This window comes from Mya arenaria, chromosome 5 (assembly GCF_026914265.1).
Source record: "Mya arenaria isolate MELC-2E11 chromosome 5, ASM2691426v1".
NCBI lineage: Eukaryota > Metazoa > Mollusca > Bivalvia > Myida > Myidae > Mya > Mya arenaria.
Genome location: NC_069126.1, coordinates 29,638,323 through 29,653,689, shown reverse-complemented (window position 1 = coordinate 29,653,689; position 15,367 = coordinate 29,638,323). Strand labels below are relative to the sequence as shown.

Below are 15,367 nucleotides of genomic sequence, written 5' to 3'. Positions count from 1 at the left end.
GTTGAAAGCCCAAAGGCCATTTTTTAGCTTTAAGTTCTGTAGTTTGCGCATTCATCTTAACAAAATTGGTTGTGAATGTTTAAGTTATGCACCTGGTGTCATTACTGGCCACACCCAGGGTTCACAGGTTTGGTAAACATAAATCTGGAAAGGTTTGAAAATCTTTTTGTGTGTTCGTGCATCCATCTCAGCACAATTGATTGTGAATGTTTGTTCAAATTGATCAATGTTGTCCTAGGATGCCCTTGACTTTGACCTTTTGACCAACTTTTTTTAACTTTTAAAACTACAGAAAATTTTACTATGAGTACAGTTTTGAAAGCATTTTTTTTGTCAGATGACTTTTACTTGGCACATATTAAAATAGTTCATGCAACTAATCTGCTTACAATACTTTCTGGGCTCAGATGTTGAACGTGCTACGTTTTCAGGTAACCCAAACACAAAACATAAACTATATGTCTGTTGCCTTTTACCCATACATACATGCTCTGGATTGATATGACCACAAAAGCCATGCCAGTAGAGCATAGGCCCTTTTGGGCCTCTTGTTGGTAATAATTATCAAATTTCTTTTTCGGATCCTGGGATTCCTCTATTATAATATATTATACCTTACATAAGTATGTCCTTCCTTTGTGTATATAAAGTTCATCGGTCCGTATATCAATGTATTTTAATAAAAATCCAGTTTTATGACGTCAGCGGTCCATATCATGTTTTGGCTGGTCTGGATCCACTCAATACGATAGTTGACAATTTCTTCCTCTAGCCATACGTAACTAAAACCATGTTCGTGAGTGAGCTTAACTTGAGAGACCCAATTTTTATTTTGTATAAGTTTTATTGTTGATGTCATCGTTTTTAAGTGTATTGTACACCTTTTTTTCTATCGAAGATTCTTTTAAAGATAACACTTTTGTCCAGTATTTTATCATGTTAAATTTTCGATATACATATAATGGGGCTCTGCCCAATTCTCCATAAAGGGCAATTAGATTAGTAAACTTTTTTACACTTAACATGCTTCGTAGAAATCTAGTGTGTATTAATTCGCAATCCGTGGCTGGATGTAATCCCCATATCTCAGAGCAAAAAATTCATATCGATCCCACTGATATATCAAATAATTTAATTTTTTGTGATATAGGTAATTCAGTTGTGTAAAAAATTTGGAACAGTTTATGTAACGAGAAAGAGACAAGTTGTGCGATTAGTTTTTGAGATCTTAGGAAATTTCCATTTTTCAATAGATGTATACCCAGATAATTAAATGATTGAACAACTTCAATTGGTGCATTATAAATTGATAAATCTACGTGCGTTGATCTTCCGTTTCCAAATATCATTGCTTTCGTTTTGCCTACTTTATCTTCAATCCCCATGTGTGACAGTATGTTTCAACATTTTACAACATTACTTTTAAACTTTCATTCGGTTCTGCGAATAGTACCATGTCGTCAGCATAAAATAAACGAAACAGTTTGATATCTTCCAAGGAAATATACCAGGCAGGTCAGAGTTTATATTTTCTATAAGATCGTTTATAAAAAAACATTACTAATAATGGAGAACTAGGATCGCCCTGTTTGACGCCAGATGAATATTTGAAAAAGGGAGAAAACTCGGACTTGAACTTAACGCACGATTTCACAGAGTTATACATTGCTTTCAGCGCTAAAACAAAATGAGTACTGATGTCTTAATTTAGCAGTTTTTGCCAAAGAAGAGAGTGATCAATGCGGTCAAAAAATTGCTGATTATTTTTAAAAACACAATAAAGTTTTTCTTTTTCACTGAGCGTTTTCGATATAACCGAGTGTAAGATAAATATACTTTAATGTTATTAATTAGGTGATTTCATATTGGCCTAGTTATTTGTCCGAGGTTAGCTGTATTTGCCTGAGCCCGAAAGGTCGAGGCCAAATACAGCTGACCGAGGACAAATAACTTGGCCAATATGAAATCACCTAATTAATAAGTATTTTATTAATTAACTATTACCATTTTTATTAAAAACATTCTTATAACTTAACTTACCTTTAGTTCACATTGAAGCCGAATGTATCCCTTATTAATTCATGGTGTCTGCTTTTCTAGACTTGACTTTGCTGATTTTGACATGCATCCTTATAGTGACATTGCACATACTTATGAATAAAGCACTGTAAATTGTAAGGAAGCATGTCTTTTCGTCTTAATTTTCTAAATCGTTTGCCAACACGTCAAATGTTACACCTTCGTCGTCCATTTTGTCGGCGTACAAAATCATAATAGTCGTAAAATCCACCAACGGGTAAATACAACTGTTTTATCAAACCGTACTGAAGTGCTTCAATTGTTCAGTAGGTTCAATTATGACAAATATATAGGTTTATACAAACACAAAATTTTCAAAACAGTCGGAAACGGAAAACGAAATGGCTACCTTTAAAATTAATTTCCAGCGTATTCTCATATTAGGCGAGTTCCGACAGCCAATGAAAAAGGCTCATTTCTCAAATACTATATTAGGCGAGTTTTGTAGGCAATCAAAGCGGAGTAAACTCATATTAGGCGAGTTTTGTCGATATTGGCCGAGTTTGGTCGATATAGAGCGAGTTCTGGCATATATTGTTTTCAATTGTCTTGAATTGATATGGCAATAGTCTCTGTATCGCGTCAAATACGTAATAGTTGATTAATAAAATCTGATATTGATTTCCCTCTTTGCAATCCAAACTGATTTTCTGTTAATTCGTCGTGCTCCTTAGACCATAACATTAATCTATTTAAAAGTATTTGAGAATATATTTTTGCTAGGATGTTTGTCAGTGTGATTCCCCTATAATTTTTAGCATCGTTTACATCACCTTTTTAAATATGGGGGTAATGATTCCCTTTCCCCATGACTGGGGGTATTCATGAGTATGAAATATACGATTGTACATGGCTTTTAAGAAAGGGAGTATTATATCAACCGAGCATTTAAAAATTTAAGCTGGAAGTTTATCGATACCCAGGGCTTTATTATTATTTTGAGACAATATGGCTTTTTTATTTCAATTTCAGAGATTTCGGCATCTAAGATATGATTATTAGAATTGTTAGAATAATTATTTAGGTCGAAATTTTCTTCGGCATCAATTTCGTCTAAATCAAAATTGTCTTTAAAATTATTAAATAAGTCCTCTATAGTCAATGAGTCTGATTTTATTCCCTTTTTATTATCGTTGCTTTTATTAATGATTTTCCAAATTTTACGGGTTTGATGAACCTAATTTTTAACATTCTTGTTCGTAGTAAGCTAAAATTGCCAAAGTATCGATTTACATTTATGGCGGAGTTATTCATGACATTGGGTTTGACTGCTGTTAATTAGAGAGACAATCAGAGTTGTTCACTTGTCACTTTGGACGTTAATTGCTATTGACAAGTGTTTACTTTAAAGAGACTTTAATTGAATAAACAAACATTCAGCACACGGTTTGCGGCCCCACATCTTCAGTTTTAGGACTAACGGCTCTTGCACTGAAATTATCTTGGGTCAAAGGTGACACTTACTTGCGAACTTCAGGTCATTGACGATATCTCACAAGAGGTAGGGTTCATTGGAAGCCCTGTTTAAATATCCTTGTCGGATTTCATGGTTTATTTTTCGTATCCAGTGACGTTCTCCCGGAACTCAGGTGTACAAAAATCGGGGTAAAAGAAACAAGAACTTCTTTTTTTTGGCCTTAAAATTGCGATTCTGGTTTGTACAGTACAATTAACAATAAATTAAAAGGTTTAATAGTGCTTGACATTTTTTACCATCCCTTTGCATTTGTTACGAAATTTCATGGAAACCAGTTATATAAGACTGCTGACAAAAAAATAACGCAGATTTTTATATCTAAGTTCAAAAATTGTTTTATGTATTTTTTCTTTAACCACGGTGCGTATCCATATCGGTAACCTCTTTGCGAAATCTTCTGAAACGGTACCCTCTTTGCACATGCACCGGTCATTCTCTGCTGAAAACAAATCGGCGATGGACAACAAGCCAGTAAATGTTCATTCAACTGATGAAAGGAGGTTTGTCATGTGCAAAAAAGTATACCACGGAACACTAGAATGTTATAGCTATGTCTTTTCTATGCCCCCGAAGGTGGGCATATCTAAATCGCACCGTCCGTCCGTCCGTGTGTCCGGCTCAATAACTCGTGTCCGGGCTGTAACTTTCCCTTGTATGGAAAGATTTTAAAATTACTTACCACATGTGTTCGACATAGCAAGATGACGTGTCGCGTGCAAGACCCGTGCTCCTACCTCTAAGGTCAAGCTCACACTTAGGTGTTTATTCACAATGGAATGCTGAATATAAGGACATAGAGCATAGGTTGTCGTGTCCGGGCTGTAACTTTCCCTTGTATGGACGGATTTTAAAATAACTTGCTACGTGTGTTCCACATAGCAAGACGACATGTCGCGTACAAGACCCGTGCTCCTACCTCTAAGGTTAAGCTCACAATTAGTGTTTATTCAAAATGGAATGCTGCACATAAGGACATAGAGCATAGGTTGTCGTGTCCGGGCTGTAACTTTCCCTTGTATGGACATATTTTAAAATAACTTGCCACATATGTTCCAGATACCAAGACAACGTGTCGCGTGCAAGACCCGTGTCCCTACCTCTAAGGTCAAGGTCACACTTAGTGTTTATATACAATGGAATGCTGAATATAAGGACATAGAGTATAGGTTGTCGTGTCCGGGCTGTATCTTTCCCTTGTATGGACATATTTATGCCCCCACAAAGTGGCGGCATATAGGGTTGCCCTTGTCCGTACGTACGTCTGTCTGTCTGTCTGTCTGTACGTACGTACGTCCCGAAGATTGTTTCCGATCTAATTCTTGAAAACTGTTTGTCCAATCCTCACCAAACTTTAAACACATGTTTGTGACCATAATATCTTGATCAAGTTCGATAGTCATGGAAATCGCTTTAGTCATTTAGGAGTTACGGCCCTTTTTTGCCAAAAATACTTCAAAAATATATGTTTCCAATCTAATTCTTGAAAAGTATGTGTCCAATCCTCACCAAACTTTACATACATGATTGTGACCATAATATCTTGATCAAGTTCGATAGCCATGGAAATCGCTTTTGTCATTTAGGAGTTACGGCCCTTTATTTGCAAAAAAAGACTTGAGATTATCCTGAATAATCATTATGGCTTATTTTCTGTGACAAAAAATCGAAGTGGGGGCATCCGTGTCCTATGGACACATTTCTAGTTTAAAATAACTTGCAACATGCGTTCCATATACCAAGACGACGTGTTGCGTGCAAGACTCGTGCTCCTACCTCTAAGGTCAAGGTCACACGTAGTGTTTATTCATAATGGTGTGCTGCATATGAGGACATAGAGTATAGGTTGTCTTGTCCGGGCTTTAACTTTCCCTTGTATGGACAGATTTTCAAATAACTTGCCACATGTTTTCCACACTCCAAAACAACGTGTCACGTGCAAGACCCGTGTCCCTAAGGTCAAGGTCACACTTAGTCTTTATTCACAATGGACAGCTGCATAGAAGGACATAGAGGTTGTCGTGTCCGGGCTGTAACTTTCCCTTGTATGGACAAATTTTAGAAAAACTTGCCGCATGTGTTCCACATACCAAGACGACGTTTCGCGTGTAAGACCCGTGTCCCTACCTCTAATGTCAAGGTCACACTTAGGTGTTTATTCACAATGGAGTGCTGCATATAAGGACATGTTGTGTCCGGGCTGTAACTCTCCCTTGTACGGACAGATTTTAAAATAACTTTCCACATGTGTTCCACATACCAAGACGACGTGTCGCGTGGAAGACCCATGTCGCTACCTCTCAGGTCAAGGTCACAATTAGGTGTATATTCACAATGGACTGCTGCATATAAGGGTATGTACGGGATACCTCTTTGCTATTGATTTTTTATACGATAAAAAAGTAAAAACATATTAATTAACTCGATACAGTGCTACGAGGGTACCCGGGCTTTAAAAAATGAGAGAGAGGGTACCTGTGATATAAAAAATCAATAGCAAAGAGGTATCCCGTGCCACTGCAAAACTGAAAGTAGGGTGTTTTTATGAATTTACCACATATTTTAGACTATTAATTGCCATTCGTATGAATATGATATATTAATTAATACATGTAATATGTATGGGGTGTACATTATCAAACCAGTGGTTCATTTAAGCCCGCAGAACATGCAGAGGCGGTGGGCGAGGCAAGACATATCGATATTGTGTAGCTTATAATTGCAGTAATTGAAAAATGGCCACATAACTAAAAAAGACATAGCTATAACATTCTAGTGTTCCGTGGTATACTTCTTTTGCACATGACATAACTCCTTTCATCAGTTAAATGAACATTTACTGGCTTGTTATCCATTGTCGATTTGATTTCAGCAGAGAATGACCGGTGCATGTGCAAAGAGGGTACCGTTTTAGAAGATTTCGCAAAGAGGTTACCGATATTGATACGCACCGTGTTAACCGTTAGTAACGGTTTGAGCCATATAAACATTAATTTACGAATGGAAATATGAAAATCTACAATCTTATTTTTTGTCAGCAATCTTATATCATTTGTTTGCAGATATTTACACAATAAAATCTCTTTCCAAGACAAAAAAATAAAAAAAAAAGTATTAAAAAAATTGTATATCTGTGTAAGTGCAGCTTTAATGAATGAGTTCTCAATGTATAATCTGATTGGCTGACATTAAATAGCTCCGCCTCCTGGCAATGTTTCACTAATTTTCTTTTACTAGTAGAAGATGACCGATTATGAATACACGGGTTGTATGCACATTACACAAATACACAATAAGCTCTAATATGACACAGACAAGGCGCATAGGAGGATTAAAGGGCAGTATGGCATATTTAAAGCAGTTGATCGGGCAGCATGGTGACACCGACTGTTTTCAAATTCAAATGCTATTTTCCTTTGTTTACGTATGCAAATTATTAGTCCTTTTAGATCATGACAACTTAACACACTCAAAAAGAAATGAAATTCATCACCAATAAAATTTATTTTACAGAGGAGTTCCCACAACTTCCACTGCCAACCAAGGTGACCATCCACTCCCATCGTCGACCAAGGTGGACACCCCTTTATTTCTACTGACCATCCAATCCACCCCTACCACAAGCCAAGGTAGACCCCTGGGCTGGTTAGCTCAGACCATTGCTTACATGAAAATGGTGTATTTGTTTCAATCACCGGACTGGCTGCATACTTTTCTGAGCCTGTGACATTTTGAACCAAATTAGGGACTCGGAATAGTATCCAGCAAGTCCAGTTATCGAAGCAAATACATCACGCTATATCGTTTGAATTAATACAAATGAAGAAAATGAATGCCTATTTTTATCTTGATTTCTCTCTTGGACATCTTAACTCATGTCGGGTTACAGATGATAATGATTTAAATGATAATTACTTGCCTCCAACTTTTTCTCTAGCTTTGACAAGCAACAAGTACAATCGTCACACACTTTTATTATATACCAGTGGAATTTCTGTTCACACACCGCTGAATTTGGTTGGCAAGTTCTTAAAATGCCTTTACAGTAGCATATGAATAGAACATAATAAATATTGATATTCTGCCGATGTATTTCAAGTTTGACGTTACTAGAACCAAAACTCGCAATGATATTATTAAAAAAACTGTCAAAACTGTTTGGATTTACAAACTCAACCTGTATATTATGTAAATATCATATGGCAGCATGTGTGACATTGATATTGTCAATGTTGTACAAGCTGCCATATGATATTTATTTTATCATACCGAACAAAATTAAATACATGTACATAAACAAATTTTAAATGTTTTTAATTCATTTAATAAAAACAGATTAGCAAGGTAAACAAAATATAACATAATAAAATAATTATATCTAGAACAAAATTCCATCGTTAATTTCTTGTCGTCTTATGTTTTTGTGTACACAATGAATAGTGACGTCATTACTATATGTGTATATGGGAGGCAATCATGTTATGATTTAACTAAAATATTAAAGCAGTTATTTGCCCTTTATATATGACATTCAAAATTTCACTGCGGTCACATGACCTGTCAGTGAATTTTCGTTTGGTCACGTGTCAAAAATGTTGCAAATGTTACTGACAGTTAAAATATCTCCTTTTCGGGTAAAGGGATTTTACCATTGTAAGCATAAGTGAGGTTTATTAACCTGATATATCAACTTATCGATAATATCGCACATCCCAATCTAGTTCCCTCTTGCAACAGTTACTGGTGTATTGAAAAAAGAAAATTACACAAAGATCTAGTAATAATTCTAACAACATTCTTAACTTTTTGTTATGTACTTTTTCAGTGGGTCCATCATGAGCTGCAGAAAGAGAAAAACAGACCAGGAGACAGAAAAAAATACTCTCAGGTAAGACAGTGTTTATGTTTTCAGACCAATTCTGGCCCTATTCCGAATGTTAAACTTATCATCTTTTCCCAAAAGAGAAAGGTAAATTCTCAATTTTTGTTGGGGAAAAATAATCATACAAGTTTGCATCTCCAACCCATGGCTTGTATGGAAGAATTGGTGTATTCACTAATTGTTTTATTTTTTTCTGTGTCTATTTGTTTAAGCATTCTTGTTCAAATTTTAGGCAAAATAGGAATTCCCAATTTTAGTCAAAATGACACATTTTCCCAAATCAGGAAGAGTCCCTATTCCAAATGGTGTTTTTTTTTGCGATTATTGTTCTTAATTTAAAGCGTTTACAGATGATTACAGAGATCTTTTTTATTTGAAATCAACTTGTCCCGTCAGGCTTCTAGTTTTGGAATTAACTTTTCTTGACCAAATATTTAGTAGTCCTGGACAGTCAGAATACCGTTAATGTGGAGCCCTGAATTTATAGATCTGTATACAACATTTTGGCTGCCATTTTGTTTACAGCACACAAGACAGCTAGGGTTCATTGCTTAAGCTGTTAGCTATCATGAATTATGTTGCAAATTCTGATTCAAACAGCGTATAATATGCAGATAGGGCCATGCGGATCTCCATGGCTTGAATTGTGCTGCCTCTCAGTTAAACCATATGGACTTTCTTGTTACGGGTCTTAAAATTTCCAGCTCTTTTCTATTTACGAACTACTTCTAGTTGTAACCAACAGAACTTTTTAAAATTCAGGTAGTGAGGCTCTGATGTGGTACTATCAAATAGCGAGCGCCCTGCCTATGTTATTATTATTAGACATATAGGGATGGCAACGAGTACCTGAGTACTTGATCAATCGTCCGAGTACCCGAATACTAATTCACTACTCGAGTGCTCGAAAAAATGTTTAAAATTCACGATTAACAGTATATAATAGTACTGGCGCATTGCCAACAAGACATTGTACGATCCCTCTAATCCCCTCTATGTACACAATTGACTCTAGAAAATAAATGACAGTTGTTGTGAGAGTATACAAACTGTCAACAAAGGGCCCTGATATCAATTAGATTTGATAGTGGTTCATCTCCTACACAATTACATTGTTTTCCAATTTAAATAAGTTTTCACCAAACAATGCACGTTGACCTGTGAACTAGGAACAACATTGATTTAATAATGGGTGTATTTTTGCAATCAATTACAATGCATCACAATTGATTGGTGGATATCTTTAATTTGGAGTTATGAATATTAATGATGTCAACAACAATATTACAGATTTGCAAATTGTCCCTTGGAAATAATATTTTGTAGGGAACATAATTATGTATCGCAGTAGATTGTAGTGTCAATTATGCAGCTCGCAAAGTCCACGAGCATCAAGTCGTGTAGAATTACGCTGTTTGGCTCGAGTGAGCATATAATGGTGGCACTTTTATATAAGCAGAATATTGTTCAATATAACATAGTGCTAGTTCTTCGTATGTGCTATCTATTATTATTTGGATACATTTAACTTGTATTTTGAAGTTTAATGCATGCTTTTAAATTTCTTTCAATCTTATTTTGATTTTGGTTCATCCTTTAGTGTAGCTCATATGCTACCTTTATGATGTGATAATATTTTACATATATATTGTTTCCTTTCTTGCTATATTGTAGTGTCACATATTCATATATAAAATAAAATATAAAGGACACGTTAAAAGAATTAACAGGGCTCTCGCAAGGGGGCGACTTGGGCGAAGTGGTCGCCTAAAATCCCAGACTTCGCCCATTTGTATCATCAAAGCGACATTCACATCGCCGAAAATTTTAGCATATTGTAAATATGTCGAATAGCAAGTATTTTGGCCACTGTCCCATTAGTCAAAACATTGCAATTAGCCATTCATAAAATTTGGTAATCTCCTAATCCGATTATTTAACCGTGTCATCCAATTACCAAAACATCGCCATTAAGCATTAATTTAATATCTTTTTTTTCAGTTAAAGTAAACAACACAATAACAGTCTTATTAGAAGATGAAAATGTCCAATATAATTAAACAAACATGAACTTGTCTTTGCCAAAAACCAATTGAAGTTTTCTGAGAACTCGAGTACCAATATTTCATTACTCCTTGCCATCCCTTATTGTTATTGTACTATACTGTGGTAGGTTTCAAAACACTTATATCATAAAGATATTTTTGTTTCATTTTAAATGTCTAGGGGTCCTCAAATGAATCTAATGCTATTTGTCCGTAAGGATATATTCGATTAAAGTGTGCCTTTGTGATATTTCTATGTCATGGACCAAAAAAAGATGAGCAATATGCATAAGAAAAGTCCTGAAATTGATAAAACATGTTCTTGTCCTAGATGATAAAAGCCTTGGTGTCATTAAGTGCCACTTCTGTAAGATTTTGAAAGTACATACACTGTGCTGAACCTTTATGAAAGTATGTAGTTGACCATCACTCGTGGTTAAAAAGGAACACCGCATGGTTACAGAGCTTGTAATTCTGACTGCCTTTTTAGTTTCTTTCCAAAAATATGATGTTATGGCTGCAAAGTAGATTTTCCTTTGCTTATTTTGATAACGAACGTCAGCAGTATATAAAATCATATTTTAACTGACACCTAAACATATATAAACTTGAACAGCTGGTAAACACAACTAATAAAAACGAATTTTTGAATCTGTGTAAAATGGTATCCGCTATACTTAAACAATTTCGTTAAAACATTACTATTCTTATTTATTATGCCCCCCCTTCAGAGAAGAGGGGTATATAGCTTTGCACATGTCGGTAGGTCGGTCGGTATACCAAAGCTTGTCCGAATGATAACTCAACAATTCCTTGACGTATTGTCATCAAACTTGACATGCAGGTTGGGCCTGACCAGTAGATGACCCCTATTGATTTTAGGGCTCATCGGGTCAAAGGTCAAGGTCACAGTGACCTTTAATGGTAAAATAATTTTAAAGCTTTTCCAAGAGATAACTCAACCATGCCTAGACCTATGGTCATCAAACTAGAGATTGAAGTTAGGCCTGACCAGTGGATGACACCTATTGATTTTAGGGTTCATCGGGTCAAAAGTCAAGGTCACAGTGACCTTTAATGGTAAAATAATTTTAAAGCTTTTCCAAGTGATAACTCAACCATGCCTAGACCTATGGTCATCAAACTTGAGATGCATTGGGCCTGCCAGCAGATGACCCCTATGTTTTTTGGGGCATCATGCCAAAGGTCAAGGTCACAGTAAACTTGAATTATAAAAGGTCAGAGTGATAAATCGACAATGCCTGCACCCATTGCCCTCATACTTGACTTGGAGGTTGGGCCTGACCAATAGATGACACCTATTGTTTTGGGGGTCATCAGGTCAAAGGTCAAGGTCACAGTGACATTGACTGGTAAAAGGTTGTCCATGTGATAACTCGACAATGCCTGCACCCATGGCCCTCAAGCTTGACTAGGAGGTTGGGCCTGACCAGTAGATGACCCCAATTGATTTTAGGGCTCATCGGGTCAAAGGTCAAGGTCACAGTGACCTTGAATGATAAAAGGTTGTCTGAGAGATAACTCAACAATGCCTGCACCCATGGCCCTCAAACCTGACTTGGAGGTTAGGCCTGACCAGTAGATGACCCCTATTGATTTTGGGGGTCATCGGGCCAAAAGTATAAGTCATAGTGACCTTGAATTTGAAAAGGTTTTCCGAGTGATAACTCGACAATGCCTGCACCCATGGCCCTTATACCTGACTTGGAGGTTGGGCCTGACCAATAGATGACACCTATTGTTTTGGAGGGTCATCGGCCCAAAGGTCAAGGTCACAGTGACCTTGAATGGTAAAAGGTTGTCCGTGTGATAACTCGATAATGCCTGAACCCATGGCACTCAAACTTGACTTGGACATTGGACCTGACCATTAGATGACCCCTACTGTTTTGGGGGGTTATCCGGCCAAGGTCAAGGTCCCAGAGACCTTGTCTGGTAAAAGGTTGTCCGAGTGATAACTCGACAATGCCTTCACCCATTGCCCTCAAACTTGACTTATAGGTTGGGCCTGACCAGTAGATGACCCCTATTGATTTTAGGGGTAAAAGGTAATGGTCACAGTGACCTTGAAAGCAAACTCGACAATTTCTGGACCAATGGTCATCAAACCTGACATGAAGGTTGAAGATGACCCTTATTGATTTTGGAGTCATAATGTTAAAGGTCAAGTTCGCAATGACCTTGAATGCGATAATGTTTTGAGTAACAACTCGACAATGGTTCCACCCATGACCCTCAAACTTGACCCTTTATGATATTAGGGGTCATCGGGTCAAAGGTCACTGTGACCTTGAACGCTTGTCTCTTGATAACTTGTAAATGCTTGTACCCATGGCCCTAAAACTTGACATTTAGATTTCTGTGACCAGCTGATGACTCCTTTTGATTTTGAGGTCATAGAGTCAAATGTCAAGGTCATAACACACTCTTTCCTCACACTTTGAATGGTCATAATCTTAAAAATGCCTCAACGGCATCCAATGTCAGTGACAAATCAGCTATCATTTCGGTCCATATTTTATTCGATTGCCCATATAATCCTGACAACGGGGGGGGGGGAATATAATGGTTGACGAACATCTCTTGTTTAAGACATTTTTTGCATATATTACTTAAAAATTGTGACTCTCCCATTGATCTTTACCCATTTTATAATTCGTAAACAATGACACTGTTTGAATCCAATGATCCATGTGCAATATTTATTCTTACTTCTGTTAAACAAGACTATCTGGTCTTTAAATATTTGATACACTTGAATGTATCTTATGTTTTTTGAGTACTCAATTTGAGCCCCTGAATTTTATTGTCTTTATCAATTACCTTATTTTTTTCACGTTGTGCATTAATTTGAGTGAAAAAAATGTGTTGACTTGACTAGATTTTCCTTTTCTTCAGGAAAGAGCTTGACGAGACACAAGAGAAGCTTGGGAAGAGAGAAAAGGAAATTGAAAAGCTAAAAGAGGAGCTTGAGAAGAGGGAAAAGGAACACTCAAAGGAGCTAGAGGATATTAAAAATGATCACCCGAAGGAGCTGGAGAAGATTAAAAAGGAACACTCAAAGAAGCTAGAGGAGATTGAAGAGCAACACTCAAAGGAGCTAGAGAAGATTAAAAAGGAACACCCAAAGGAGATGGAGAAGATTAAAGAGATTAAAAAGAAACACTCAAAGGAGCTAGAGGAGATTAAAAAGGAACACTCAAATGAGCTAAAGAAGATTAAAAAGGAACACTCAAAGGAGCTAAAGAAGATTAAAAAGGAACACTCAAATGAGCTAGAGGAGATTAAAAAGGAACATTCAAAGGAGATAGAGAAGATTACAAAGGAGCTAGAGAAGACTAAAGATGGTATTGTTATTGGCTTGTCTCTTTGTCTGTTATTCCAAGAAGTTGTCATAGTCTTAGGCGTAAATATTGTTGGTACTGTTAACATGTCAAAACTTGAGTCTGGCCATAAATTGAAAATAATTACAAATTTTAACTTGAAATGTAAATATATGTGTGTATATTTATATATATATATATACTCCAAGAATATTTTTAAGAAAGTACAGCCAAATGTTTGTTTAATTGAAAAATCCTTGCAACATCTTACAGCGTCTTAAAATGGCTCTTATTTTTTATGTGCTTTTTAAACTTCTGTTTCAGAAACTGTTTATCTTAAGTTAAATTCATTTTTATTTCAATTTCAGACAAAGAAAGGTTACAAGATCAGAATAAAACTCTCAGAAAAATTTCTAAGGTATTTATAAACATTAAATGAGCGAAGTCTCAATAACGATTTTAACCAATAAGTAAATAATAAAACTTATTATTAATGCCCCTGAACAGCGGTATTCATCTGACAGTTCGATTTGAAGATTCTGATAGCTCTAAGTTAGTGCAGTGCTTTATAAAATCCAAATCCACAAAAATCTACCCAGTCAAATAAAGCCTCCCTGATTAAAATGTAAAAATTGTACCCCTGTTATATTTTGTTGATAAACATCTAAAACCAGTTGCCGACTTAATTTTTGCTTATTCTGATGAGGCTTGTTTGTTTTTAAGGGCAAGGATGCGGGTGCGAGTGCTTCACCGCATACAGATAAAGAAGTGGGCCTCATGTTCAGTGCTGCAGTTACCCCTTTGGGTGGAGAGGGTAGTCCAACAGACTTTGGCATTCCTGCTCAAAAATGTGAGGCTACTGACATGTCCCAAGGACCAAAACAAGTGGAGACTTGTAAACAAGTGGGGGCAAACAATAGATCTGAGACCCCGAGAGATCCCATTTCTGTTTTGAAGACTGGAGAAGGTCATAATTATGGTATGTCATAATTAGTTTTTTTTATCAAAATCATAATTTTCGAGATTTCAATTTAAGTACTGATGTTATGGAGCTTACAATGGATTTAAATTGTATCTAAAAGTATGTGTGATTATACATAAATTAGCTTTGTTAAATTATGCTTATGTCACTAAAAGTGAAATTAGTCTCCACTTAACTACATTGTGCATTTCCAAATTCTACTTTAACAGTGTGTGTATACCATGTGATAAATTGGGTCGTATATGCTACGTCGGAAAGCAATATTTTGCTTTGAAAAAAGACTTTAAACAAAGATATCTTTACTATTTCTTTACCATTTTAATTGAAACATAGCGCAGTCTACGCAGCTTACGGAGCCCTGCCTTCGGTCTTTTACCAGATTTTGACTGAGAGTTTAGTTTCTTGATGAAACTAATGACTTTATCAAATTCGGTAGTAAAACAAATGCGGGGCTCGTAAAGCGGCATATTCTGCCCTTTGTTTCATTTAAAATGGTGGTGTAAAAGAAAAGTTATCTTTGATTTAATACTTCATTTTAAGCAAAATGTTGCTTTCCAACGT

The 15,367-nt window shown here is 36.1% G+C and overlaps 1 protein-coding gene across 1 annotated transcript in view; it reads left to right on the top strand.

The window, feature by feature from the left end:
* The window catches only part of LOC128233828 (J domain-containing protein DDB_G0295729-like), a 51,978-nt gene that overhangs the window by 19,209 nt on the left and 17,402 nt on the right, over nt 1-15,367 (top strand). Inside the window, exons 2-6 of the mRNA XM_052947684.1 lie at nt 7,067-7,182; nt 8,379-8,441; nt 13,400-13,848; nt 14,193-14,242; nt 14,548-14,803. Coding sequence (XP_052803644.1) covers nt 8,389-8,441; nt 13,400-13,848; nt 14,193-14,242; nt 14,548-14,803 — 808 coding nt within the window. The 5' untranslated portion in view covers nt 7,067-7,182; nt 8,379-8,388. The remainder of the gene's footprint in view (nt 1-7,066; nt 7,183-8,378; nt 8,442-13,399; nt 13,849-14,192; nt 14,243-14,547; nt 14,804-15,367) is intronic.